General features: G+C 56.0%; 1 protein-coding gene across 1 annotated transcript in view; it reads right to left on the reverse strand.

Annotated features, from left to right (window-relative positions):
- Positions 1-783: 783 nt before the first annotated feature.
- The window catches only part of AGRN (agrin), a gene marked incomplete at its 5' end in the record, with an annotated part of 124,487 nt that continues 98,963 nt past the window's right edge, over positions 784-26,307 (reverse strand). Inside the window, 24 exons of the mRNA XM_082328862.1 lie at positions 784-3,234; positions 4,825-4,928; positions 5,610-5,834; positions 7,397-7,429; positions 9,457-9,480; positions 10,417-10,504; positions 11,232-11,421; positions 11,754-11,870; positions 14,223-14,334; positions 14,742-14,906; positions 15,332-15,428; positions 15,593-15,727; positions 16,219-16,448; positions 16,717-16,932; positions 17,592-17,784; positions 19,290-19,646; positions 20,356-20,475; positions 20,773-20,887; positions 22,649-22,776; positions 24,211-24,345; positions 24,500-24,883; positions 25,117-25,222; positions 25,594-25,718; positions 26,094-26,237. Of these exons, the coding sequence (XP_082184988.1) occupies positions 3,077-3,234; positions 4,825-4,928; positions 5,610-5,834; positions 7,397-7,429; positions 9,457-9,480; positions 10,417-10,504; positions 11,232-11,421; positions 11,754-11,870; positions 14,223-14,334; positions 14,742-14,906; positions 15,332-15,428; positions 15,593-15,727; positions 16,219-16,448; positions 16,717-16,932; positions 17,592-17,784; positions 19,290-19,646; positions 20,356-20,475; positions 20,773-20,887; positions 22,649-22,776; positions 24,211-24,345; positions 24,500-24,883; positions 25,117-25,222; positions 25,594-25,718; positions 26,094-26,237 (3,701 nt within the window). The 3' untranslated portion in view covers positions 784-3,076. The remainder of the gene's footprint in view (positions 3,235-4,824; positions 4,929-5,609; positions 5,835-7,396; positions 7,430-9,456; positions 9,481-10,416; positions 10,505-11,231; positions 11,422-11,753; positions 11,871-14,222; positions 14,335-14,741; positions 14,907-15,331; positions 15,429-15,592; positions 15,728-16,218; positions 16,449-16,716; positions 16,933-17,591; positions 17,785-19,289; positions 19,647-20,355; positions 20,476-20,772; positions 20,888-22,648; positions 22,777-24,210; positions 24,346-24,499; positions 24,884-25,116; positions 25,223-25,593; positions 25,719-26,093; positions 26,238-26,307) is intronic.

The following is a 26,307-nucleotide window of genomic DNA, read 5'->3' on the forward strand; positions in this document are numbered from 1 at the left end:
CCTGCAAATATTGGGTGGATAGGATTGGCGTTGGCATTGATAAAAAGGCTGCATTTACAAGGTACAGCAGCTACCTGCGTGAGCTAAGGGAAACGCAGAGGGAGATACTGGTTTGACTTCACACAGCATCTGCCCAGCAGACAGATATACGCCAGTGAGCAAGCGTGAGGAACACTGCACAAAAAGAATAAAAAAGCAATAGGCCCCTTAAAAACATATTTAATAGTTTTCAAACTTTATTTCATGGTGATTGACGAAAGACACAAGTTAGTAATGGTTATATCATGCTGCTCCTCTACTGTGCATTGCCCTTCAGAATTCATACAGCAGTTCACAATGGTCATTAATTTACCCTATAAATGAAGCCACATGGACATTTTTTTTTTAAAAAAAGCAAAAAAAAAAACCCAGGAAAAAAAAAAAACAAACCTCAATGTCTTTTTTTTTTTGTACATACATGTTATAAACGCTATTAAAAATAAAGCCGAAGTTAAGTGCACAGCCCCTAGGGAGCACTGCTGAATCTGACCTTGGTTCAAGATGCTTGACAACGAGGACGCAAGGTCCTGTTTTAAGGCATTTCCAAGCCCCAGCAAAAGCAGACAGAGTTTTTGTTTTTGTTTAGTTGGTTGGTTTGCAGTGACCCTGGCTTCATTTCAGTGGCATTCTAGAAAATTAGCAGCGTCCTCTGCGCATGCCCCTCTCCCTCCGGAGTCGGCACTTTCAGCCCTCGCGCTCAGCCGAGGCAGTCGCGTTGCCCAGCTGGAACTCACGGTCTCAAACCACAGACTGAGGGTCTTGCCCTTCCCTCCCATCCCACCCCATCCTGCAGTCCCAGTTAGCCCCTGCCTATCTACACCTCGCGATCAAAATACAGCAGTCCGTCCCTCTCACAACACAGTCACAGTACTCCCCACCAGGAACCACAATTTATATACAGTAGCCACTTAAAATGTGGTATCGCCACACGCACAGCCACACGCACACACCCCCCCGGCGGCTCCATCCCGCGGAGGGCACAGCCCCCCGTGAAATATTTAACCACTGGATTTTTAGAGGAATGTCAACAGATGAGGCATAGATTTGGCGGGGGGGGTGGGGGCATAGATTTCTTTTAATAAAAAAAAAAAAAAGAAGAAAAAAGAAACCCAAGTGGTTTTACGCTACGTTCTTCCCCTTTGTTACATCTGTGTTCAGAGCTCACCCTGAGAAAAGTAATTTGCCTTTTCATGGCTCAAAACTTAGTGCCAAGAAACAACATTTTTAAAGAGTGCACTCCTTTGTAAAGGTGCACTACAAGGTGTGCTAGAAATTTATGGTAAAACTGCAAAATGACGGCACCCTGGATATTAAGTAATACTTGATACCTGGCGGGATCCTTCAGATTCATTCTGTACGCTCCATAAAGCTGGTTTTACACAGAGCAACGCCAGCTCTCATCTCAGGGTGGGAAAGGGACACAGCTGCGTCCCAGTGCTGGAAAGGGACATAGATGCTACAGAGCATCAGTCAATTCTTCCCATGGAGAAGGAACCTGAATGGAGTGGGTCATTTCTTTCATAGCTGCAATCTGCTTGTTCTTCTCCTGCTTACAGGAGATTCAGTGTTTGCATGCAAACGTGTTGACAGACACTCGCAAACATGCATACATTCATTCAGAAACACACGTACTGGCTTTGTAACTGGCACCACACTATTTGCTTTCAAGATTTGCATGGAGGAAGAAAATACTTAAAAAACCCTCCTCCCAAACACTAGTGCCTCGACAGCTGACTCCCGGCCCGTTCCCGTTTCAGCTATTGCTGCTGGGCTGGCAGTATCCAGAGTAGCTTTGATCATGGCGTGGAAGACCCTGCATTGCACTGGGCATTGCAAAAACTTGAAGTCAAAGGTAAAACTCCAATTACTCTTCATGGGAGAGGCTGCAATACCAGCTCTACAGAGATTCACATGCTGGCCAGCTGCAAGCATCCTCATGGTAGACAGAGGGCAAGTCATGCCCGGAGGCTGGAAAACGGACATGGGTCATGGAAGGACACATCCAACAGATTTTTTTTTTTTTTTTTTGTTTTGTAAGTGAAAAGGGACCCAGTCCCTGTGCCCTGGCAGCCCGTTTGACAGCGCTGGAAGAGGGAGAGTACTTCCAGCTCTTGAAGACGTGCTGCAAGTTCTCACCGGTGCATGGGAGGGCAACGCTTGGTACACAGAAGCTCTTGGGAAGAGCAGCCAGGGCAAGCAGGTGGTTAGGACATGTCTGGATAAACACAAAGCGTGGAAATGAGGTTTCACAGCTGCTTCTGCACATGTCCAAGAGGAGGAGAGCCAACAGAGAAATCAACATTTCCCCCACAGCACCTCTCAGTCCAGCAAACAGTCATAAGACAACCAAAGAGCAATGCTTTTCTGCCTGCTCAGAGCAGACCTTGGTCTCTCTTCCAGTGCATGGCATCCCTGATTTTAACAGAGCATAAAGGAGAAAAGCACTTGAGATTCTTACACACATAAATTATAGTGAGAGGAAGGGGGGGAGGAGGGAGACAGGGTGAACACAGGGCTAGGAGAAGGCTTGGCAGAGCCAGGCCCCAAAGCAGGGTGGCAATTCCCGCTTCTCTGATGGCCGCTTGCCTGCTCAGCCAGCACCGCGGAGGGGGCTTTGGGGCCAGGCCTGAGGTGGGAAGGCGGTGAATCCACGAAGGCCACACGTCTCGCCAGCACCAGCATCCTCTCCCCCGCCGGCGTGAACAACAACCCAAGAACACAAGTAAGGAGGGGGAAAAATAACCCAAACAGAAGCTTCAAGTATGAATAAGATTTACAATGCAGATGCAATGGGGAAGTTCTTCTGTCACTTCTTGGAGACTTGGTTCAAGGTTTGTTCTTTGTTGCTGCTGTTTGATTAGAGTCTGACTGACCTGGATAGACTGCAACCGAACAAATAACCCAAAAGAAAAGGTGTTTCCTCCCCTCCCATTCCCCCCTCCCCCCAAAATATAAAAAGCAATAAGTTTACAAAAATAGAAAATAATTACAGCAATAGGCAGGAGGGAGGGAAGGAGAAGGAAGGGTCCCTGGGGGTCTATTTGGCTGAGCAGTGTAATATTGTGGGGTTGTTTAAAGCGTCCTCCACCAGATGCAGTTCTTGGCGGTCGACAATCACGTCCCTTATGCAGCCAATAAAGCCCGTGCTGTAGGCCTTGGGCAGCTTGTGAGCCACGCTCAGCTTCTCCATCCCCCCTGCAAGAGAGAGCGCAGAAGGTCGGCTGGGAGGACCAAGGAGACGCGGGCCAGCCGTTGCACGCTCACGCACGCAGGGCAGGCGCTGCTGGGAATGCCTTCCTCAACAGCGGGGAAAACACTCTGTCCTGGCTGGTATTTCTTTCCACTTACATCAGAGAAATGCCAGTTCCAACCAATTCATACAGGTTTCCTGAAGACACTTAAAACAGTAACTTTCATTCTAAAATCCCCATTCAACTTAAAATACTTCATTGCCTTGGAGATTGGTCCCAAATTCAAACTGAATTTTATTTCAGTTACTGAAACATCAACTATGGCTCATTCCAGGCCCTGAAATTATGAAAGGCTGATTGCAAACAAAACCTTTGGAAGAGCCCAGTGGAGAAGCCAAGCAAAACTTTCTCATGGAAAAATTCTGCTTTCCACATAACTTCTAGGTTGATTTCAGAACGAGAAATAGCATCTGGGATACTGACTTTTCAGAGGTAAGGCTACATTTTTGAATATGAACTCTCTGTAAGTCAGGTTAGACCTGAAACTACAGGCTTAGACTGGGAAGATAAGAACAGATGCTTCTGAAAAGTGTGAACAGAATCTAATTCACTGTTTCTTCACAGCAGATGATCAAAATCCCCAGATGAACGTTTCTGTCCGTTGATTTCTGTGGCCTTTGTGCCCCCTTGCAATCCTGAACGCTAGGACTGCTACAGCTCCTGCCTGAGGAGCAGCCCAGTCCTCAACATACAGATGCAGAGCTGTCGTGCAAGCTCCTCGAGAGACGAACGAAGCCCAGGACCTGCAGCATCCCCTATCACTGGGCATCCTTCTTTCATCCCTTCAGGCTCCAAAAAGGACTTCATTATCCTCTTAACTCAGATTAATACTGGTTGTAGTTAAGCACAATTATCCTCCACTTGTGGGTGGATTTCTTGCCTATTTGAGCTGTTACAGGACAAACCCAGCCTCTGACTGTGCTGACAGGTCTGCCACAGGCAGTGTGAGAGAGATGCAATGGGCCAAACACTGTTTGCACCATCAAAATACTTTGTCAACACAAATGGAACTGCCTCTGCTGCACACACGGGCACGTTCTGGCATGCCTGCTTATTCTGCTATACAAATAAAGCAACATTTAAAATCTGGGTATCTCCGTATTTCCAGACAGAAGTACCCTTCTCTCAATTCAGCCATTTCACCTTTGGGAACCAGAGTTACCCAAGCAAGTAACATTTGGGAGGCTTGTGAACTAGCGGGGGCTCCCACGGACGAGGGAATTTGGTGAAGAGGGAGAGGGTGCTCCATGCCATCGGCAGCAGGGGATCCAGAGCTGCAGGCCAGCTAACGGCTCTCTTCAGGGGACATGGTGACATGGAAAGGACTGGCATTTGGTAAAGCCAACCCTTCGACCCTCAGCTGTCACCGGCGTCCTGCCCTAGTAGGCAGAGAACGAGCGGGGGACTTTTTAGGTCAAAACCACCTGGGAGGCAAAAGCGTCCCATTGAAACAAGTGAGGGAGCATCACCGTCCCAGCTCTGAGCCCCTCAGCAAGGGGTGCAGAGGAGGTTCACCCTTTCCACACCGACTTACCCAGCCACAGGGCCCCATCTGTATCTAGCTGTGTTGCACCAAGCGGAGAAGAGCCAGCAATGGGGGCTTCGTTGCCGACTTGAAGGGAACCTTCTCTCTGTACCCTGCTCCCGGAGGGAGGGAAGAAGACGCAGAAGGTGATTAGCAACCTTAGAGGAAAACCCCAGAGCTGCTCTCTGCTTTACACTAGATCCAGACACTGGGCACCATCAGCCCTTCTCCACCTGGAGAGGAGCGGGGAGCAGAGCTCTCCCTCGGGCCGCGTAGCACAGAGCCGTCCTCGGTGCAACGCCTCCCCGGGGAGCGCCACGCAGCCGGCGGCGAGCGTTCCCCTCCGGCATCCCCCGGGCATCCCGCAGCCCCGCCGCCGGCCCCGCCAGCGGCCGCAGCTTCCTCCCGCGCCCTCCAGACCCATCAACAGAAATCCCTGGCATGCCAGCCGCATGATCCGCTCACCACTCCCACCACCAATAAAAATAAAAGGGACGGCTCGGGCTCAACATGAACAGAATGTCAAACCCTCAGCCAGCTAAAATAAAAGGCACGAACCTTTCGTACCTCCTTGAGCCTGCCCCTTTGACATTTCCAGGCGTGTCACAACACGCACCCCTCCAACGCAGCACTGCCCACATGCCTCTCCTCTATTATTATCCAAGAAGAGGAGTGACCCTTGGGGATCACAGGGCATGGAGCCACAGCCGTGACTCAGGCTCCCTAATTCCCAGCTTGCCCATCCCAGAGCAATCTGCCACGGTCCTGCTCTCCCCTCCTGCTAGCCTTCACACCTGTATGCTTTGATGTGAATCCACTGGTTGGTGTTGACCGGGACCGTGGATCGTAGGACGACTGGCTTGGAGCCGAGATCGTAGGTCATTTGTACGAAGCCATCCACTATGGCGAGGGCGATGTAGTCTGATCGCTCCAGCCCCTTCCCGCTCCACAGGATCAGCCCCTGAGTGGCTTCTGTTTTGATGCTTAGTTCAAAGTGGTTCGATTGCAAGGCCTTCTCGCTGCACGGGGAGATGGGAGCAGGGGAGACGACAGAGCAGAGTTAAAAACATGGCTACAAAAGCAACAGGCAGCCAGTCAGCTCCTCGGAGAAGCCTTCTCTCTTCCCAGCCAACTAGCTCACCTGCCGAGGATAACCTTCAACCCACCTTTGGCACCAGGCTGTCCATGGGGCCTCGGTCCCTACCTGCTGCACTTGAGGGGTCGCAGCCTTTGCAATATCCCAGGCCTGCTCAGAAGGCCTGGTGCATGGCAGGGGGAGCAGATGGAAAGCCCTGAACCAGGCCACAGGATCAAAGAAATGGCCCTCCGGAGTTCTCTAACCCAGCTCCCAGTCAGAGTAGGACCATTCCCAGTGCTAGATGAGGGCGGCTGTGGACCACCAAGAATGGAGCTTCTCCATCTTTCTGCTGACCTGAGCAGGTGCTGCACAGTTCTCCTGGGGATGAAGTATTTTCCCCAACATCCAGCTTGAACCTCCAAAGACACAGCCTGGGGCTACTGCCCCTTGCTTTTGCCCTCCACAGAGCACAAGGTCCAGACACATCAACCCCTGCAAGCTGTGACACACAAGTCTTGGTTTTGCCTCCTCATATGCAGGCGCTGAAGGAAGAGGTCTGTTACGTGGGCTGGGGAACGGTACCGGGTTGGCCCTGATCTGGCCAGCAGAAAGGTTTTCCCCACAGAGCTGCCTTTGATTTGGGAGAGGTCAGAACAAAGAGGGCTCTGTTGGCCAGATCGAGAGGGCTGCAAGCAGCAGTGAAGCTGGGGTCGACACCATTTCACCATGCTGCTGGCAGGCGTCCGAGGTGCAAGCAGGGCTGGGGTGCCTGGGGACCACCGCTCCCCATGCCATCACCACACAGCCATCAGCCTTGGAGGCATTTGCTCTACACCGCTGCCTCTGCTTGACCAAAGCCCAACGGGAACCTGAGGCTGGGACTGGGAGGCGATGAGCACCCTGCAGTTTGAAGGGGATGGAGACTGTCCACAGAGGCAGAAAGCCTTCTTTCTCCTAGGCGTGGTGTCTTTTCCCAAGGCGGGAATGAAGCAAGGACAGGATTTCCCCCATGTTGGCATCCCAATCTTTGCTCAGTCCCTTTTGGAACAGGCAAAAGGCTCTTGGCAACTGGTGACCTTGCCATATGGAGTTGCCATCCACTCTCCTGGGATGCTCTGAGACACACTGCTGACACATGTGCACACATAGACCAGACAACATAAACACCACAGACAGCTTTTTATTCCCAAGGGACACTGTGTCCAAAGGGCTGGACGAGGGCTGTACTGTCAAGGTAACTCAGCCTCTTGCCTCACCAGTGGCTATTTGCTGTGCTGGTCCCCCAGGAGCGAGGGCCAGAGCTGGAGCTGCATAGGAGCTGCTGTTCCTATGCTGGAAGGGCTTCCTTCGGGCTTAATCTCATCATCTCCAGAGCTGTATCCCTTATAAATAAAAAGCCAAGGGTATGGACACACAGAACACGCACAGAGACAGAGAGAGACATGCTGAGGCAGCAACAGCAGAGCACGAGACGCAAGAGCCAAAAGCCTGGCACAGACTCACCTGGGCTCCGCAGGATAGTCCAGCGCTTCGGGACTTAGATGCAGGAAGAAAGGGGAGCATGCGATAAGCGCAGGACAGTGGAGGAGACCCTTCCCTCCCGCCCCGCTCACGGACAGGGAACAGCCCTGCTCAACAGCGACGGCTCTTCACCCTACACAATGCCCAAGCTGAGAAATCCGCCCAGCATGAGCGGGACGCCTCAGCCACTGTCCTTGGGGCTGAGTTTCCTTAAGCCAGCGAGACAAGTTTGCAAGTTATTGCTTAGCCAGGGTGAGCATAATGCCAACGAGTGAATACAGCCCTGTCCCAGCGGTGCAGGGACTCTCCTGGGTCAGGACTATCGGGGTTGCTGCCGATCACCCGCGCTGCCCTGCTGGGATGTGTATCCTGGGACAGGACAGAGGGCAGCACCGCTACGGGAAGGGGGGTTTTGGTCCACGGCCCTGTGCGAGGACCCTTTCCCAGGCAGACCTGCAGGCGGGTCTCAGCCTGGTTCTTTGGGATGCCGCAGAAGGGGCTCCCATCTAGCCAGATGGCTGAATTGACACGTAAGGCCTCTGAGTCAGTCGCGGGGCACTTGGGCGGCAGGGCGTGCATGGAGAAGGGGAAACCCAGGACTACAGCTGTCCTGCTGGCACTGCCTGCAAGCGTTAGGGGCTACAGGCCCGGCATTACAATCAGCTCTAACTAGATGTATATATATAAAAATGTACGTTCAAAAAAAAAAGTACGGGCATGTCATGGCCAGCAGAGCCCAGAGAAGCAATTGGAGTGTTAGTCCTGCCCAAGGCACACCCTGGTGTCTGCCTGGAGACAGAAGAAACTACTTTTTATGGGCAGCCCAATGGGTCCTTCAGCCCTGGCGGGGCTAGCGAGTGCCGCTGCCAAATCCCAGCAGAGGGATCTGGGGAGAAGTGCTAAGCTCCCTTGCAGGATGGGGCATGCACAGCCAAAACAGGCTGGCTCTGGCGGGGAGAAGGCTGGGAATGGTGACCTTCCCTTTGCAGAGCACTGGGAGAGGCAGGACACAGAGGTAGCGGCTTTCTGCTCATCTGCAGGGATGCGGCTCACGTCTGTGCAGAGGGACAGCCGGGCACTCTGCCACGTGGCAGAGTTGTCGTGCAGCCCACTACATGCCTCTCGTTGCTGTAGGGCACTGTCTAGCTTAGGAGGATGCTTGGCTCCTAAAAGACCCTTTCCAAAACACCCGAGCACCTCCCAAACTGTTGTGAACATGCAGGTAATGGGCTCTGTGGCTCCCCAGGTGGTGACATGCATACATGCACGCAACTCAGCCTCCCGAGCCCCTGCCTGACCCCAGCTTGTAGGAAATGAGGTGAAATGGGGATGTGACAGGCAGGTATTACTCAAACTCTCCCCCACACAGTGGGGAATACAGCCGCATAAAACCAGTGCTTCTCTTCCCCTCCTGCCACTCAGCAAGACAGACAGACAGCCAGCAAATCAACAGCTGTCAAGCCTGCTCTAGGGAAGAAGCCCTTCTCCCCATCCGCCTGCCCAGGCCCTTCTGCCCCCCGGCCACACTGCACGCTGGGAGGGATTGCCCGGACCACGCACCCCTGAGTGGGGAGCATCTCCTAGCGCCCAGCCTGGCCTCCTCGCTGTGGCAGCAACGCTACATTCGTGCTGGAAAAATCACAGCAGGATGAGCACCCCTTATTTCCATCGCCAATGCCTCTGCCGCTGACGGAAGAGGTAAGTCACAGGAATTTCTTTCCTTATGCTCAGCTGCTTAAACTAAGGCTAAGTTGCAGCACACCGCTGGGACAACGTCTTGACTGCCGCAGAGCCGGGCAGCGTAGCTCCTGCTGCATCTTGGCTGTCTTTGGGCCCCTGTGCAGCTGCCAGAGCTGCGGTCAGTACCTGCGTCCTCCTCACCCTGAAATGGGAACGCCTGCCCGTGGCAGACCCCCGGGAAAGTGCCCGTATTCCTCCTCCCACACCTGCCCTACGGTCCCCTGCGGGTGGGCTGGTGGTCAGGGTGGCAATGGGAGACGTGGTGGAGGGCAGATGGCTGCAGCGGGGAGGACTGTACTTACGCGGGGATCTCATTGGTCAGGTGGCTTGAAAACAAAGAAACAAGGACGTTGAGAAGAGACGGACAGACAGAGACTGACAAACAGCTCAACACAGACGCCCTCCCCAGGCAGAGGTGTTAGGACAGCAAGGAACCTGAGGGTGTAAGAGGCAGACGGACAGAGCCTTATCCAACACCCTGGCCTAGTGCCGCCGAGCTGGGAAGCAACCATGGGGGCTGCGGGAGCACAGTGCTGAGGAAGGGTATGGAGCCAGCCTGCGGTGGACTGAGAGTCTCCCGTAGGAGAAATATCCAGCCCGGAGGCTGGAGAGGACCTTGGTCAGGGCTCTGTTTATCTTGAGAGAGAAGCCCCAGGGACCAGGACAGCCACAGAGACCACAGGGTCCGAAGACATACCCCTAGCCCATGGGGTCAGGGTCGAGCAGACGCTGGAGAAGGCTAGCCAGGTCCTGCAGCAGCGACGGCCCGTCCCTGTTGGCAGAACCGACCCTTGCTGCACAAACAGCCAGGGAGACAAAGGAGCTGGCAAACAGGCATCAATTAAACCGCTGGCAGAGCTACCTCTCCCCTCAGCACAGCTCACCCAGCCCACAACCCATTCCTCAGCACGTGGGGAAAGAAAGGCACCGACCAGGAGCAGGGCACATTAACCATCTTCACAGGGTGCACTCAGCCAGCTTCATCCCGCTCCCAAACCAGGCTATGCTGACCCAGAAAGTGGCCCACACGCTGCAGAATGAGAACATCCAGACCTGAAGCTGGCCAGGCACTGCCGTTGTGGGGAAAGCCCTCTGCCAACAAGGCAGCTTTAGAGGTAATGGCTGGAAGCGAGTGCTCACAGCCCCAGTTTGGCTTGCCCCTCTTTGAGCACTGCCCTTGGACTTTTCGACCCTAGCTCTTCCTCCTGCTAACAGCCCTAACTCCTGGCTTTGATCTTGGTTCAGCTCAGCAGCCAAATTACCTCTTTGTCACGGCATTGTGGTACTCCATATATGTCCTACCATCAAAAGCAATGGCCTCTGCATCTCCAGCAGCCTTCTCAATGATCACTGGAGGTGGGAAAAAGAAGAGCTGTCAGGCAACGTAGCATGGCCTGTCCGTCCTTGGAGACTAGGAAAATCCCCCTTTACACTGAGCATTCATAACAGGACAAATGCACGCACAGACCTGCCATCCCTGGGGGCATGTCAGCACTGCCGCACTCTAAGCAAGCCCCTGGAAAGTTTTCCTGTGGCTTTAAAGCCCGTGAGTTTGGACCATCTCCCTGTTTTGCAGCCAACTGGCATGAAATCCACAGCCTCGCTGGCTTCGTGGCTGCAGCTGGGAGGAACCTGGACTCGGTGATGGCCCAAGTGCTCATCTCGGGGAGGCAGCAGGAAAGAAACCCCGATCTGCTATGGCACCAGACCACCTTTCCCTGCCCCAGGCTGCTTCAAGTGAGCACAGCAACACAAGGCAGGGTCAGAGTGTGCTGACAGAAGGGCTTGGTGATCCACCTGCGGGCAGCAGCGTTTGCCCTGCCGCATGCAGCGTAATGCCTGCATTTCTGAGAAATGGCATTGCCTCGACTTCACAGCGGCACAACAGTGCCAGCCTGCAAACGCCACGGCTTGTTCCCCCTGCATCCCTCCCAGCTGCCACAACAAGGGCCAGACCTCAGGCTTGGCCTAAGCGGTGCGCTGTCCTGCTGCCACCAGCTAATCATCGAAGCAGTTTCATTGCCGCGTCTGGCTAGTGGGTGAGGGTCCACGTCCAGCCCTACCCTGGCCATCTCACCTTTCTCACAGTGAGCCCCGGAGAAGCCCCTCTGGCAGGCACACTCGTAGCTCTCTAGCCGGGGGCTGCAAGTGCCTCCGTTCTGGCAGGGATTGGGTTTCTGGGTACAGGGGTGGCCTCGGAACGGGGAGATCTCAATGGCGCTGCGGATGTTCTGCTCCTTCAGCACAGGCACCCCCTTGACGGAGATCTGACAGATGCAAACAAGAGGAAGCACAAGAGTCAGGCTGCACCACCCCGGCTCTCCGTGGGGCCGGCGGGGGGACAGAGGCCAGCACCCTCGGGGGGAAGGGGGAGTGGGAATCCAGCCCCAAGCCCCACGGGTTCCTGAGATGCACTGCCGCCTCCTCTTCTGCCACCCACTGCTGCCACTTTTCAACTGGGTGTGCCCCCCGTGCACAGGGACCCACGTGCCGGGGCAGCCCGCTCCCAGGCTCGTCCTTGCTCTCCTCCAGCAATGCCAGTGCAGATGGCACGTCTCCCAGCCAGACACCTGCCCCCGGCTGCCCCGTAGGGCCTTACCCTCTGCACAGCTCCATCGAAGCTGGTAGAGATGGCAGCTGCTCGAGCTAGCTTGCTGAAATCTGGGGCTCCCCCCACATAAAATGGCTCCTTCAGGTTCAGGAAGGTGTGAGGCACCTGGGGAGGAGAGAGGAGAAGGTGAGATGGAGAAGATGTCAGGCTGTCCCTAAGCTGCAAGCTGGGCATTTGGCCCAGCTCTGCGGGCACTAAAGCAGGCTGCGAGCAGGGCAGCACTGCAGGCAGAGCAGGCACCCATGCACAACCAGAAGCCGGGCTGATGGGAAAGAAAGCAACACCCGCCTGTCCCCTGCGCTGCCCCGCTCCCTGCCTTCCTCCCTCAAGGCACGGGCTGTGTCCTGGGGCAGGGCTGGTGTGCGGCACCGCTAGCCATCTCTGCGGAGGCCGGAGCCGGAGAGCCCCTCGGAAAGCACGCCGGGGCCTGGCACAGCCAGCCCTGCCCTAGTGCAGGCAGGCAGGAGGTGGGCTGGGCAGGGAGAGGCAGGCTGGGCTGGGCATCCCACTTGGGACCGGGTCCCCACCTTCTCCTCTGTTCCCTGTGCTGGTGCTGCTCCTGCCCCTGCCGGCCACCCTGCCCCAGCCCGGCTGCCCCGCATGCCCTGCCACCGGGACCTGCAGCCGGCCACCAGCCACGGCACCGCCAGGGTGAGCCGCCACCGAGCACAGGGAGCGGATGAGCTCCATGTATCTGGCACCAAACCAGGCTGTGTAAAGGGTGCTGGGAGAAAGGGGCCGCCAGCGAACCTCCTCATGCCAAGCTGCAAGGTCTTACCTGCCAGCAGGCACACAAGGAAAAGATTTTCCTGTGGATTTAATTTTGGGGAGATACTGTTCTAATGCCCTCAGGTGTGGAGGTCTCTGGCTTTGTGTGGCCCCCAAAACCAAGTAAACAAATATCACTTCAGTCTCACAGGGCTGATGTTTAAGCCCAAACTCATACCAGAGGGATTCAGCTTGGGTTCATCCAGCTGCTACAGGTCCCCTACAGCAACTGGCTAGAGGAGGTTCTCCTGCGTCTCATGTGGCTGTGAGTTTGGAGGAGAAAGACCCCCTCCTTGCCGTCACCCCGCAGCCACGGGGAGTCCCAGGGGAGTCTTCAGCCACATGGTTCACTGGGCACACAACAGGAGCGCTGTCCCCTCCTGTGCGCCCGGGATGGGCCCCGAGGCACAGCGGCGAGGCAAAGATGCAGTTATATGAATCACTAGCTAATGCTTTGTGGAGTTAACACGAGAAATATGACCGGATTAATTGAAATGCTTCTGAAACAAAATGTAACAACTGGCTGGAAATTAATGACGGAAGAGGAAACAAGTGTCTCTAATCTACAGAGATCCTAAAGCTGCTTGGTCAGATGGGAAGGGGAGTGGGTGAAACATTGAGATCTGAATGGAAAACAAAAAAGAACAATGTGCCAATGGCAGATGAGATGGAGGTGCAGTGGGTCATACTTATCTTTACCTTACGGGATTTCTGGGATCCAGACAGCAGGGGAGGGAAAAATACAAATGAAAAATCAAAGGGAGAGAGAGAAAGAGAGAGAGAAAAGGGAGATCAGTGGGTAACATCGTAACATGCAGGGCTGCAAGACCACCGCTGCAACCAGTGCCCGGGAGAGCCAGGGAAGGGGAGCTGCAGAATGCAACAGGAGGGGCCGCTGCCACCCTGCCAACCAGGGGGAACCTTCGCCGGGAGAGAAGCTTGAAAAGATGAGTGGGAGGGGAAGAAGAAATCCCTTCTTTTGCAGGAATGCTGCATGATCTTGATGCTGCACTTCTATCTGGAGCTTAAGGATGAGTTCAGCAGCAGCTGCGGCTTTTCCTGCATTATCAGCTTCCCTGCTGGCAAGGTGGATGAAAGGAAGGCCAGTGGCCCTGCCGTGAAGCCCTGGGGAACCGCTGTTTGTGCAGGGACAGAAGTGCAGAGGGGACAGGACACGGGAGAAGTCAGAGGCGTAAGCTGCCAGCTTGGAAGCCGAGCAGAGAAGGCACTAATGGATTCAGCAGCAACAGCACAACAGGGCTTTTACTGCTCCGTGACTTGCTCCCGGCCGAGCTCCCTGCGCAGCCAGCACTGCGGAGGGCTCGAGTCCAGCACCAAGGGCGCAGGCTGAAGCCCCCAGGGGCCCAACACAGTGGCAGCACAGGCAGCCGCTTCCCTTGATTGCAAGGGTGCCTTGTGTACCTGCCCCAGTACAGGGACCCTCGAGGACCTGCAAAAAAAGGGTGTCCTACAGCACCCAGGCCAGGCTGCAGAGCAGCGAAGACAGGCAGGCAAGCTCTGCCCTGCAACATCTTTTCCTCCCCAGGTCTTGCCCACTCCTCCTCCACCCTTAAAGCCGTGCACCACAGGGGTTAAAAGCCCACGAGCCTGGGAACTTCTCAGCTCATTTCACACACGAGAGGAGCAGGGCTGGAAGCCCAGAGAGCTCTCCCTGGCCCGCCAACGTACCGGTGACTCTCCCATCACCCTCTCGCCGTTGTTGATCCTCATTACCCCTTTGCGCCCATTTCTCTCCAACAAGACACTTATCCAAGTGTTGAGGGGAACTGGTTCTTTGCTCCTGGTGGTGAGAAGGGAGGAGAAGACACATGGGTGAGAGCTCTGCCGTCACCACCTGCAAACACAGCGCTGGAAACCTGCCCTGACCAGCTCGGGCTGCCCAGGCCACCGCAGCTTGACCAGCTTGGGCTTCCCCAGCTCGCAGCCGCGCCGACAGCCCGGCATAGTCTGGGAAAGAGGCACAAGCTGGGGACAGGCCCAGCTCTGCCCTGTCCCACAGGACAGCCGACCAAGAGCCATTACTGCAAACAGCCGAGTATGAAGCCTGCTCCCCTCCGCTTCCTTAGGGTTTTCTGGGGAGAGGAGCTCAAAACCAGTGCTGGATGCTGAAAGCCACCGCTGTCCCTCTCCTGCCTCTGCCGCCACCACCCCCCTGAGGAGCAGCTCCCAGCCTGCAGCCCACCCTACCTGAGCACAGCCGCCCCTTTGCCCAGGTCGTATCTGTACTCCAGGTAGCCATCGTGTAAGGCCAGAGAGACAAAGTCCCCTTTGCCATCTGTCTTCTGCCCGTTGTAGAAGATCATGCCGCTGGGGTTCTTGGCCAGGAACACAACTTCCATGGACATTTTGTCCCTGAGGAGAGAAGGATTACGGATATCCTCCAATCCAGCTGCCTACGTGCTTTCTTCCTCTGCCCCCGTGTGCCGAGCCCTTGGAAGACTTCTGCCTGCCTGGGACTACAGGTATGGCAGAGAGAGGCCACCCCTGTAAGGCACCCTTGCCAGGTAACCGATACATCTGCCATGTTCAGGATGCCGCTCCGCGGTGCCTATTTACCCAGCCCGTTGCAACGCCAAGCCCGCGGGGAGCTCAGTCTGGCTGCGGGGATTCTGGCAATGCCAGTCCCTCTGAACAAAACCTCCAAAACCTGTCGAAAGGGAAGACCTCTAGGGAGAGCCAGCGTGGGACAGGGGAGGCTCAGGGTGCGAGCTCTCTCCCCCAGATCAGCCACGCAGGCGATGCGCTCGCCTGCCCCTCTCCCGTTCCCTGGCACTTACTGCAGGTCAGGAACGAAGGTCTGCAGCCCATTCAGCTCCAGGTAGGAGAAGCCATTGAACTCCGGGAGGAAGGGCATGGTGTGGTCCTGCTCTGTCACTGGGCACAAACGAGGGAATGGTGAGGAAGAGGAGGCAGAGCAGCTTCAGCCAGTGCCCCAGAGCCACAGCAGGCAAGCCTCCTGGCCACCCAGGCTGGGGAAATCAGCACCTTCAGTTCCACCCCCTTCCCCAGACCCGCTCCTCTGCCAGCTCCCGTCCCACCTAGCTCGCAGAAGTCTCCTTCCCGGCCCATGGGACAGGCGCACAAGGCACCTCCCTCTGGCAGCACCAGGCAGGTGGCAGAGACGTGGCAGGGCGTAGGGTCGCAGGGATTCCTCTCGTCGGCACACGTTGGGCCTGCAGCAGAAAAGGCAACCTGTCACATCGGCATCCCGAACCAACAGCCATCAGGCATGATTTGGGCAGAGACAAACACCTCTGATGCCTTCTGATGGCCCTGCCAGCCTTTTTCTCCCGTCTCAGGTTGGGTTGCCGTGACCCAAGAAGCCCCCCTCAGCGGACACCACAAACGGCAGATGATACCCATGCCAGACTATGCTTTGCACTGCCCCCAAAATGCAAGGGGACATTTTTTTGTGCATGAGAACAGACAGATCTTGGCCCTTGTCTCATGTGCATATGAATAGGTCTACACCCTAAATTTACGGTCTTCACTGGATGCGGCTTCATCCTACACTTCTCCCTCTAACCCACTGCTGACACTCCACACCACATCCCCCTCCCACTGCAGCTCACAACGTGAGCCCCAGAGGCTCTGGGACCCCTCAGGGCCAGCCAGCGGGATCAGGAGCCCCAGCAATGCGCTGTCTGCAGCCCCCTCCCCGTACCGGTGTAGGTGTAGAGACACTCGCAGTGGAACATCTCTGCCTCCTTGACATGGCAGATGCCACCATGGTGGCAGGGGTTGGGGTGACAGGGGTCGTTGCCGCACTCGCCCACCCCGCTGCCATACAGCACATCACTGCCTTTCTCCCGCAGGTCGTACATCTGGTTGTTCACGTCCAGGAGGCGGATGCAGCCCTTCAGGCCGGTTGTAGCCGCAGTACGATCTGCCACCCTGAGGGGACAGAGGACAAAGTGGGCGGGGGTTTTGTCCCCGAGGACAAAAAAGACAGAGGCCCTCCAAGCATCTGGGTCAGGCTGTGCTCCCCAGCAGGGTGTTAAGAGGCCCCCCCAAGCCCAGAGAAGCTCTGCTCCACAACACTCCCCCAGCCACCGCCTGCAGCCTGCTGGCAGGCAGAGGGCTGCAGCCACCGTGGATGCTGTGCCTGCAGCAGCAGCGGATGCTGTGACACCCACGGCAGCGGTCCAGCGTCCCCACTCACACAGCCATTTGGTCCTCCGGCGCTCCCCCGATGAACAGGTCTGTGTCGAGGTTGAGCCCGTCGGTGCCCGTTGGGCTCTCCCCGCTGACGTGGGGCTCCCCGTCGACAGACAGCATGCCACTGCGGCGGTTGCGGTTCACCACTAACTGGTGCCACTTGCCAGGCTCAACACGGACCTTGCTGGTGATGATGCCCGTGCCAGAACCGGTGTTAAACCTGGAGCAGAAGAGGGGGATGCTCTGTCTGTGCCACCCTGCAGAAAGGTGACATCTGTGCCACGGCACAGGGGCTGCTGCATCCCAGGGAGAAGCTGGGAACACTCGTGAGGCCCCCCTCCCTCCCCACCTCTGGACCAGGCTGCTCTCAGAGCATACAGCTGTCCCCCGCTGAGCACCGGGACCGCCTGCCTGAGCGCTCATCCGCACTTTGCAGTCTCCAGAGGTCTGCCCACCACCTCACCTCATTCTGAATCCGAGCCTTTGGCTTATGGAACTGGAAAAATCATTTCAGCTCAGATTTCTGGGGCCTTTCTCCCTTTCTTTTTTCCCCTGCATTTCTTTTTCCAGTACAAAAACAGCGCCAAAAAAAGACCTCTCACTTGCTCAAAAAATCAACCTCCCACACCTTTTAGCTTTTCAAAATTCCAACTGAAATAAGTGAATTAACTTTGTTGACAAGTGCCACAGGGAATGAGTCTCCTCAGTATTCCTACTAGATTGGAAAAAAAGCTCCTCTTCTTGTCCATTTGATGCTACTGGTTTTTAGCCTGCAAGTTCGAGCCCAGCATCCTCCTGGTGCTCTGCAGGGACCATGGCGGCAAGAGCGGCTGCTCCGCTCCCTCCGCACCGCACAGGGCCGAGGGGAAGGGCACCCACCTGAGCTCCACGAAGCCGCCAACCAGCGCCAGGGAAATGAAGTCTTTGCCGCGGTTCTGCCCGTTGTAGAGCAGCAGCCCGCTGAGCTCCACGGTCCTGAACTCCATGGCGATGCGCACAGTGTGGTACGCCTTCATCATCTTGAAGGCCAGGTAGGACTTGCCACCAAAGCTGGGGATGAAGTACCTGATGGCTGCAAGAGCCAGGGGGTGGGTAGAGAAAGAGAGAGGGGATGAAGTAGAGGAGGGAACAGGAGGACAGAGGGCAGATAAAGACCTGACATGAGCCTGCGAACACTTTCCTACATGTACAATCAAAGAGAGCTCTTGTGAAATGAAAGAAAGAAGATCGCTCTCTCCTCTGGGCCCATGGTCCTGCGCAATTTTTCCCTGTCACCGCCTCCCAGACACTTGTACTGGTAGCAACCAACTCCTCTCATGATGGGATGCCCCCTAAAGATTGCTCCCAGGCTTTAGAGATCTGTGGTATTGCTCCCCCAGTACTTCACTTCAGCAGTGTCTCAATCAGCTCCTCCCAGTTAAGGACCAGTGCTGTCGGTCCTTTCCATGCCCAGCTACCACATCCCCTGTGCCCTCAGCTGAGCTCTGCTCTACACACAGTTCCTCGTAACTCAACTTCCCTGCTCCTCAGGTAATTTTTATCTGTCCTCCCAGAATCCCACAAGACTGATCTACATTCATCACTCCAGGCTTTTATTCATTGCAGCTGAGATTGTCCAAGGGATCTGGAAGACCAAGCCCTATTAAAATTAACAGGACTGGACACCCACATCCAGCAGTAGCTTTGAGCGCTCCAGCTTCTAGCTTTAGGGACAAAGCTTTTGGGGAATAAGCACTCATAACCACCCAGAGCGCCCGGCGTGACACCAAATTGCCCGCGGGAGCTCACAGTAAATAACAGCAGCTCTGGGTAAGCACGCTGCCAGTCTGCAGCTGGTGGCTAAGCAGCTCTGAGCGCCGGGGAATAGAGCCTGAATTATCAGCTCGCATCTCCTGGTGTTTGAGAGGGCAGTTAGTACCTGTCTCTCTGTTACACTAACTAGCAGTCACTAGCTGCAGGAGCTGTGAGCGACAACGCCACAAGCTGAGATAAAAAAGCAGAAGCTCACAATCCCCGTGCTTTGGGGCACAGGTATATCAGAAGTGGAGCCAGGAAGAAATTGCTGCCGGCACCTTCTTACCCTGCAGCCTTGCCGTGCTTGCCTCTTACAATGCAGAGTGCAGGTACAACCTGTTCTTGGCAGAGTTTAGAAGCCGGTTAAATTGGCCCCTGCAGTGCCTCCTGCCTGGTGCATGTGCAGCGCCAGCGCAAGTTACGGGGCTGGGTTTGCACGTGCCCCCGTGTCTCTCCACTGCCACGCCGTCAGTGCAGGCTGCTGGGGTAGGGACGGACACGGAAAGGGCCACACCGCGTGCAGCCCAGCCCTTCAGCCCTGGCGGTGCCTAGCAGCACGTGCTTAGGGACAACAGGGAAGAAAAGGGGCAACTGCAGAGCAGCGCTTTCCCAGTTGGGTCCTCCCAGCTTCCTTGGCTGGTGCCAGGGTGGAACTCAAAGCCCCAAGAGATGCGGTTCCCCTGACTGTGCTGTCCCTGCTTTTGGCCCTCTCCCTCTTACGGCTGTGAGCTCCGCTACCGGCACCCAGCAGCGCCGCGGCAGCAACAGGTCAGAGGCACCTACATTTCTCACAGACGGCTCCCCCTTTGCCTGCCGGGCAGCTGCAGGTGAACTCCTTCCCATCATCCTCGCAGGTGCCACCGTGCAGGCAGGGGTGAGAGTCGCAGGGCCGCGAGGGTTTCTTCGTGACGGGGGGCTGGCGCGTGGGCTTCCGCCGGGTGGCGGCAGGGAGGGTGGAGGTGGGTCTCTTGGTGCTCACAGCTCCTGCCATCTTGGTGCTGGGTTGGCCCGCGGCGTCTGGGCGCAGGACGTGGACAGTGGTGGCAGCGGCGGCCGTGGTGTACCTCCGGGTGGTGGTGGGTGCCATGGTGGTGGCTGTGGTTGTGGTCACAGTGGTGGTGAAGAGCCTGGGGATCCAGTCTGAAACACGGCAAAATGCAGGTAGATGGCTGGTGCTTTGCAACCCTCTCTGGGAGCAGGGAAAGCCGCTCGGGCTTTTGGGGTGAGGTGGCAGCAGAGAGGCTTGGACGGATGGCTACCGCATGCCCAAAAGCCCGAGAGCCTTCTCCCCTCTGCTCTCCAGCCCCAGGGCTCCCGCTCCACGGCCCGGCTTACGAGTCCGGCAGCTGCCTGCACAGGGTGCATGTCTGCACAGGGCTCTGCTCTGCAGCACCGCGGTGCTGCCTGTCCTCCCACCCCGGCGTGGGGTAGACACGCTCCCAGGCAGAGCCGCATGCCCAGCGCAGGTGTGGCCATGCGCCTTTCTCTCCTGGAAAATCAGTGTTTCAGATCACGCGGGCTCGGCTGGCCACCCCCTCGGGAATGCCAGGAAGGGCTCGCTTTCCAGGGCTGTGGGCAATGTCACATCGCCACGGTGCAGCACTGCCGCTTGCCACGTGCTGTGGAAGAGGGGAGCAATTTTACCCCCCTTATGGCCTTCCTGAGTTGAGAACAAGTCTGGGCACATGAACTAACCTCTGAGCCCTGGCTCTGGAGGGCACTGTCTGGGGAAGCATTTGACGGGTTACTGCTACAGAGGAAAGGCCCTGCCAAGACCAGAAGAGCCAGCCTGCCCATTTGAAAGGCTAAAGCAAGAGAGGGGGACTGACGGCAGACAGAGGGTGCTCACCAAAGTCCATGAATTTGACGTGCTCCTGCTGGGGCTTCTTCACCAGGATGGTCTTCTTCTTGGAAGCTTTGATCTGCTTCAGCAGGGCCCCTTGGATATCAGCTGCCGTGTAAGAAGTGGCTGATCGTAGCCAGGAGGAGAAAGAAGAAAGGCAAGAGTGAAGATGCAGGCCCACCTAGCAGACCTCCACACAACACAACCAAATCATTCCTTTCCCTAGGAAAATGCTTCCAGCCTTCCAGGCACCAGCTGAGGGTGCATCTCCTCCCAGCTCTTCTCAGTTGATTTGCTGGACAGAAGACATAACCTCGGCAAATTTTAACAAGGTTCTCAGGCTGGCAGCCCCACGGGGAGTGCCTGCTCCCTGCTCAGGCAGATGCTGATGCCACAGTGCATCAGCACTGGGAAGGCTCTTACCTGGGTCAAAGTGGGACTCCACAATGACACGGACAGCGCTGCTCTGCCCCAGGTCTCGGACACGGATGCTCTTGAAATCCTTCTTAACATCAGAATTGCGGAAAAGCTCATCCAGCTAGTTGGTCGGAGGTGAAGGAGGAAAGATAAACAAATTGAGTAATGGGGAGATCCTCGGGCATAGGTCCTTTCCATAAGAGATCTTGAGTCTCAGCGAGTCTCCTTGGTTTCAACCCACAGGGGTTTGCATCCAAACCTTTGCAAGACATCCCACTGACACACACAGAAAACAGGGCTCCTTTGTGTAGGGTGATAATTTCAGATGATCCCTGTTCTTTATGGCCTGCAGTCAAAGGCACGAACAGGATCCAGAAACAGTGTGGGGCGAGTGAACTATCCCCATCATACCCATGGAGAAGACTGGAACAGAGCCAGACCAGAGACACCTTGCAGTTCATACAGGGATTTTCTATTGTGTGGCATCTAAATCTTACTGATCTCTTCTAAAGCTGTGTAAACCTGCTTAGGCACTTTGGAAAATCCCATAAGGCACCATTCTGCATCTTTAAGTACCTGACTGCCTTTTAAAAGTTGGCTCTCGGGCACTGCAGGATTTTTCTGAAGTCACATGAAGGAGACAGTGACAGTCCAAGGCTTACAGCAAGTCAGGGCTTTAACAGCCCTGCTAGTTATCTGTCCAGCCTCACGTTGGACTGGCAGTCGTCACAGCTAGAGCCTACCGCTTCCGTCCCTCGGCTTCAAGGCAAAGACAGAAGAAAGTAATTAACTGACTGATGGTCCCATGGTATAGTCTCCCCCTGTAAATTTGGGCATAGTGATCTCGGAAGGGTAACGGAGCACATCACACCCACGGGTATTTGCAGGTAGGTTGCACAGGGACAACAGGGCTCTGCAGCACAGGGCCCTGGCAGGAACTCGCAGCCCAGCCAGAGCTGGCCTCTGGGACAGAGGGCCTGTGCCGTGCCTTCATTTCCCCCAGCCCTGGGAAAACAAATCAGCAAAATCTCCTGCCTTCTCACAGGGGGCGAATGGATGAACCAGTGAATGACGCTTTTGTGTGCATGTTTGCATCCCCAGATAGAAGCCACTGTTGTATTGGGAAATATTGCTATTGTGATACAGAACTGCACAAACCATATGGTCCATATGCCAGGCACACATCTGCTTATATGACTGTACTGAGGGCCTGCCAACTTCTAAGTGCAGCTTGGAACCAGCTCTAAATATGTTAATCTCCTTGCAAAGATGCTTTGTATTTGCTGTGCCACACTGCAGGCTACAGTATAACGTTGCTACCCCACCCAGCGCTTCCTTGGCATACCCATATGTACACGTTGCCATGCAAAGTCCACCTACTCCAAGAGCTGGCAACGCAGGGGCGTTCTCCTTAAAGGTGGGAGACTGGATTTATATAAGCAGCTTCCCAAGTTGTGTAGCTGAACTGGAGGGGAAAAGGGGTTTTGGACATGTTTTTGTCTAAGGGCTTTTCATGGGGATAAGGACACTTTGGGAAATCCAGGGCGTTATGGCAGAACATCTCGTCTAAACAGCCCCACCACCAAGATCAAGCTGAAAAAGGATAATTTTTGACTCAGCATATAACAAAGGATGGAACCCACTGACACAGCATGTGGTAGAGGCTAATAATACACATCAATTAAAAAGAGATCAGACAAATTCACAGAGGGTACCTCTTAGACAGAACTGGTGCATCATCTCCTTACACTCTTAAGTGCCCACCCCATAAAAGCACTGGCTTTTTTAGTCATCTGTCCACCACAGTGGACAGGGTCTTCTCTTCTTTTGCCGAGGCCAGAAGAGCCCTAGCCAGACCCTAGATCAAGTGCAAAGGACTCACCGCGCTCTCAATGCTCCTGGCCGTCTCCCCAAAGAGTTCTGACTTGGGGTCAGCCATCTCGGGTGTGTAGAACAGCTCCTGGCCTTCCACCTCCTCCAAGATGAGGACTCCTTGGAAGACTTTGGTAGCTATGGGAGGGAGGGTAAACAAGACAAACGCCTTTAGTCGGCTTGTAGGCAGGGGACAGGCATGTGGCTGACAGCCGCAAGGAGCGTTCGAGTCCCTGGGGGGAAAGGGTGATGGCAGTGTGCGGGTAGTGCCAGTGTTGGGGTTAGTCTGGATGGGTCTGGGAGAGCGCCATGGAGGATTAGTATCAGAGGGTGCTGGAGCAGATGGCAAAGACCAGGCTGGAGATGGCAGCTTTTACCATACGGTTTCCTCTGAGCTCCGGCCCGGATAGCAGCCCCCCTGCACCGGCTGAGTAACAAGAGAAAGACGTTAGCCAGAGCAGCACATAGTCAATACGGCAGGATCAGACACGTGCATGCAAACAGGGGGGAGAGGAGGGCGAAACGTGGACCCTGGACAAGGAGAAGACCTGTGCTGGGAGAGGGAAGCAGGCTGTGGCCAGCCTTGCAAAACCAGACCGAAAGTGCAACAGGAAGGCAAGGTGTGGTTCACTTCCAGGGGAGCTGCGGGAATGCAGAGGCAGCTACAGAACGATCCCCGCTGTGGGTAACCATACGGGAGGTTCCCAGCAGCTGCCCTTTTGTGGGTTAAAAGGGGAATGTCGTGTCCAGAAGAAAAGGGGATATCCTGCTGGAAACCCCAAGGAACAGGGATGGTTAAGAAGGACCTCAGTGAGCAGGGAGGAAACATCTGGGAGACGGCTCCAGAGCAACAATTTTTAGGATAACGAGGATGTACGCACAGGGCAACCGATACTCTGACCGAGCACAGGCGGCTCTGTGTTCCCTCAGCATGGATAGAGTGAAAGGGACCGTGAGAGGGCAAGACAGATCCCACCTAGGTGATGAGAGCACCCTGGGAACTGCAGTGCCAGTCAAGCAGCTCAGACTCCCCAGGAAGCCCAGCAGGGACACGGGCTACAGCCACTCTCCCCGCCTGCCCTGGCACCCAACTGGTCCTGGTCAGCCCAGCTCCCTTTACAGCCATCGACACAGATAAAATGGGAATCCAAGAAATTCCCTCATCCCCCCTAGTGCCAGTCGTGAGCTCTGCAGAAGCCTGGACAAAACACTGGTCAGAGTTTTAAGACTGTAGCAGTCAAGGAAGAAAGTGGTCACCTAAGCAAAGAAAACCGCAGAGCGCCCTGGCTCCCCGTGTGAACAGCAGCACCCAGCCGAGCACTAGGGCTGGCTGCTGGGGGCTGCGGCAGGTGGCCACAGCGTCCCCACCAACACCCCCTCAGGGACACGCCAGCCCCCAGGCTGGGCACAGGATCCATGCTCACTGCCAGCCGGGCAAGCACAGCACCACGCTGCTCTCCCCACCGGGCAGCTCTCCGTGGCATCTCTCCCTCTCCTGCGCCCTGCAAGAGCTCAGCCTGACTCCTGACCACCGACAGGGAGCCCAGAGCCCAGCGCCGCGGACAAACTCACCCGGACAGTTGCTGCCTTCCGCATCAGCGGCTGCAGTCTTGCCATCAGAGCAGCATCCCAGCGGGGTGTTGTAACACGTCGCCCTCTCGATGGCTGGGGTGGAAGTTACCTGGCTTTCCTCCGCCTCCTCTTCCCCTGCAGGGCATTAAGAGGAGCATTCACCAGCAGGAGGTAAGAGCTAATCTCTGTGTTAGAGAATGAGGCTGAGACACAGCTTCATTTTGTCCTGAGAGACAGGGTATGGTTTAGGCCAGAACCGACCTGCCAAGCCTAAGAAGCGCACACTCACCAGCAGAGCCTGCCCCACTAGATTCCTGGTCTCCACTGATGCCCATCTCTTGGTCTCCACTGCCTTCTGCGCTGCCTGATTCAACATAGGCAGGATGGGTGGTGGCCAGGACCACTGGCGCGGTGGAGAGAGGGCGGACGGTGGTCTTATACACCCCGTGGGTCATCCATGGCGTAGTGGCTGGTCTGGCAGTCGTGATGCGCCTTGTTGTAGGGTGACCTCTTTCAGTAGGCCTGGCTTCCAACAGCAGGGAGCTGGTAGCCAGCTCAGTGGGTTCTGGAGCCTGGGTGGTGAGCCGCAGTGGCGGAGGAAGGATTAACTTGTCCAGGGGCAGTGTGGGCAGCGGTGTGGGTGGTGAGGCGTGGCTTGTGTGAGTGATGGACTCTGAAAGGAGCAGCAAGACAGGGTAGGTAAGGAGGGGCAGGTCTGGGAAAGGCTGGCCGTGACACCGGGAAGCATGTTGCAAACCCTCAGGCACCTGCCCTGGGCAGCGCATCTGCTGTGCCACCAAGAGTCACGGCACAGTGAGGAACCGCAGCGGGAGGCAGCCAGACCCAGGTCCAGTGTCAGGCCAGAGAGCTGGCACTGCCCCAGCACCGAGAGCCGCTGACACTCACCGTGGCACTGCCCCACATGCTTCACTGTGATGAGCTGTCCCTGCCGGCAGGCGATGGTCTTCAGCTGGCACTGGTCCCCATAAGTGACACCATCAGAGCCACACACCTGGGAAGCAGAGGGGAAATGTGAGCTGCACCTCTGTCTTCCTCCAGGCTTTGGGCAAAATAAACCGGTCTCTAAATGCTGGGAGCGGAGGCTTTGCAGGGGTCCCTCTGAGGCAAGGAGGCAATGGTCTGCACAGAGGGACCCGAGCGCAGGCTGCGGAAGCCCAGGAGCAGAGCAGCTCAGAGGTGCCAGACGGGGCACAGAGCACCCAGCTCCATTGGGAGACATCTACGACTCGCATGCCACCCTTCCCCACACACCGAAGACAGTGACTGAACTGGCCCGGCTGCTTCACCAGCCCGACGCGGCTGAGCTAGCCACACGTCCCCGCGCACGCCGCTCAGCCCCCCACGGCTGCCTCTCCTGCAAACCTTGGTCATGTTGGCCTCCGAGCAGAGCGGGGATGGGCACTCGCAGTGGGCAAAGCCGTTGACTTCCACGCACGAGGCCCCAAACTCGCAGCTCATTTCCTCACAGGATTTTGGGGCTGACGGGTCTGGGGTAGGGAGAGAAGGGGGAAGAGATGACCAACAAAGCACACACCAATGATACAGAAACAGGCTATGCTGAATCAAAATCCCTCTCGCCTCCCAGTGGGTCTTAGCTCTCCCAGGGACTCGCCAGAGCAGTTCAGACAAGTGGACAAGACAGACCTTCACCAAACAGAGAACAGTCCCTCATGCTGTGCATGAGTGCACAGATAACGGGAACCCAGCCAGGAATGGAGGCCAGGGCCCCTTTCCCCCAAAGCACAGGCATGCAGGTGGGAGGGATGCATTTCTTTCATGGGCCTATGTGTTGCCCTCCAGCAGTACCCAGGCACCCATTTCTCAGTGGCCCACACAACCCCTCCGGTACGTGGCTCCCTCACCTTTCTCACAGCCAGTCATGCCCAGCTTGCTGCCATTGGGGCACTGGTTGCATTTCATGCCGGTGATACCAGTCTTGCAGGAGCACAGTCCAGTCATCTGCTCACAGTCATCGCGCACCGAGCCCACCGGGTCGCAGTTGCAGGCTGGGCAAGAAGGGAAAAAAGACACTGTTTTGCTGGTGGATTTGTGGAGCCAACAGCAGACTCACTCCGG

Source organism: Platalea leucorodia, assembly GCF_965183815.1.
Source record: "Platalea leucorodia genome assembly, chromosome: 17".
Taxonomy (NCBI): domain Eukaryota; kingdom Metazoa; phylum Chordata; class Aves; order Pelecaniformes; family Threskiornithidae; genus Platalea; species Platalea leucorodia.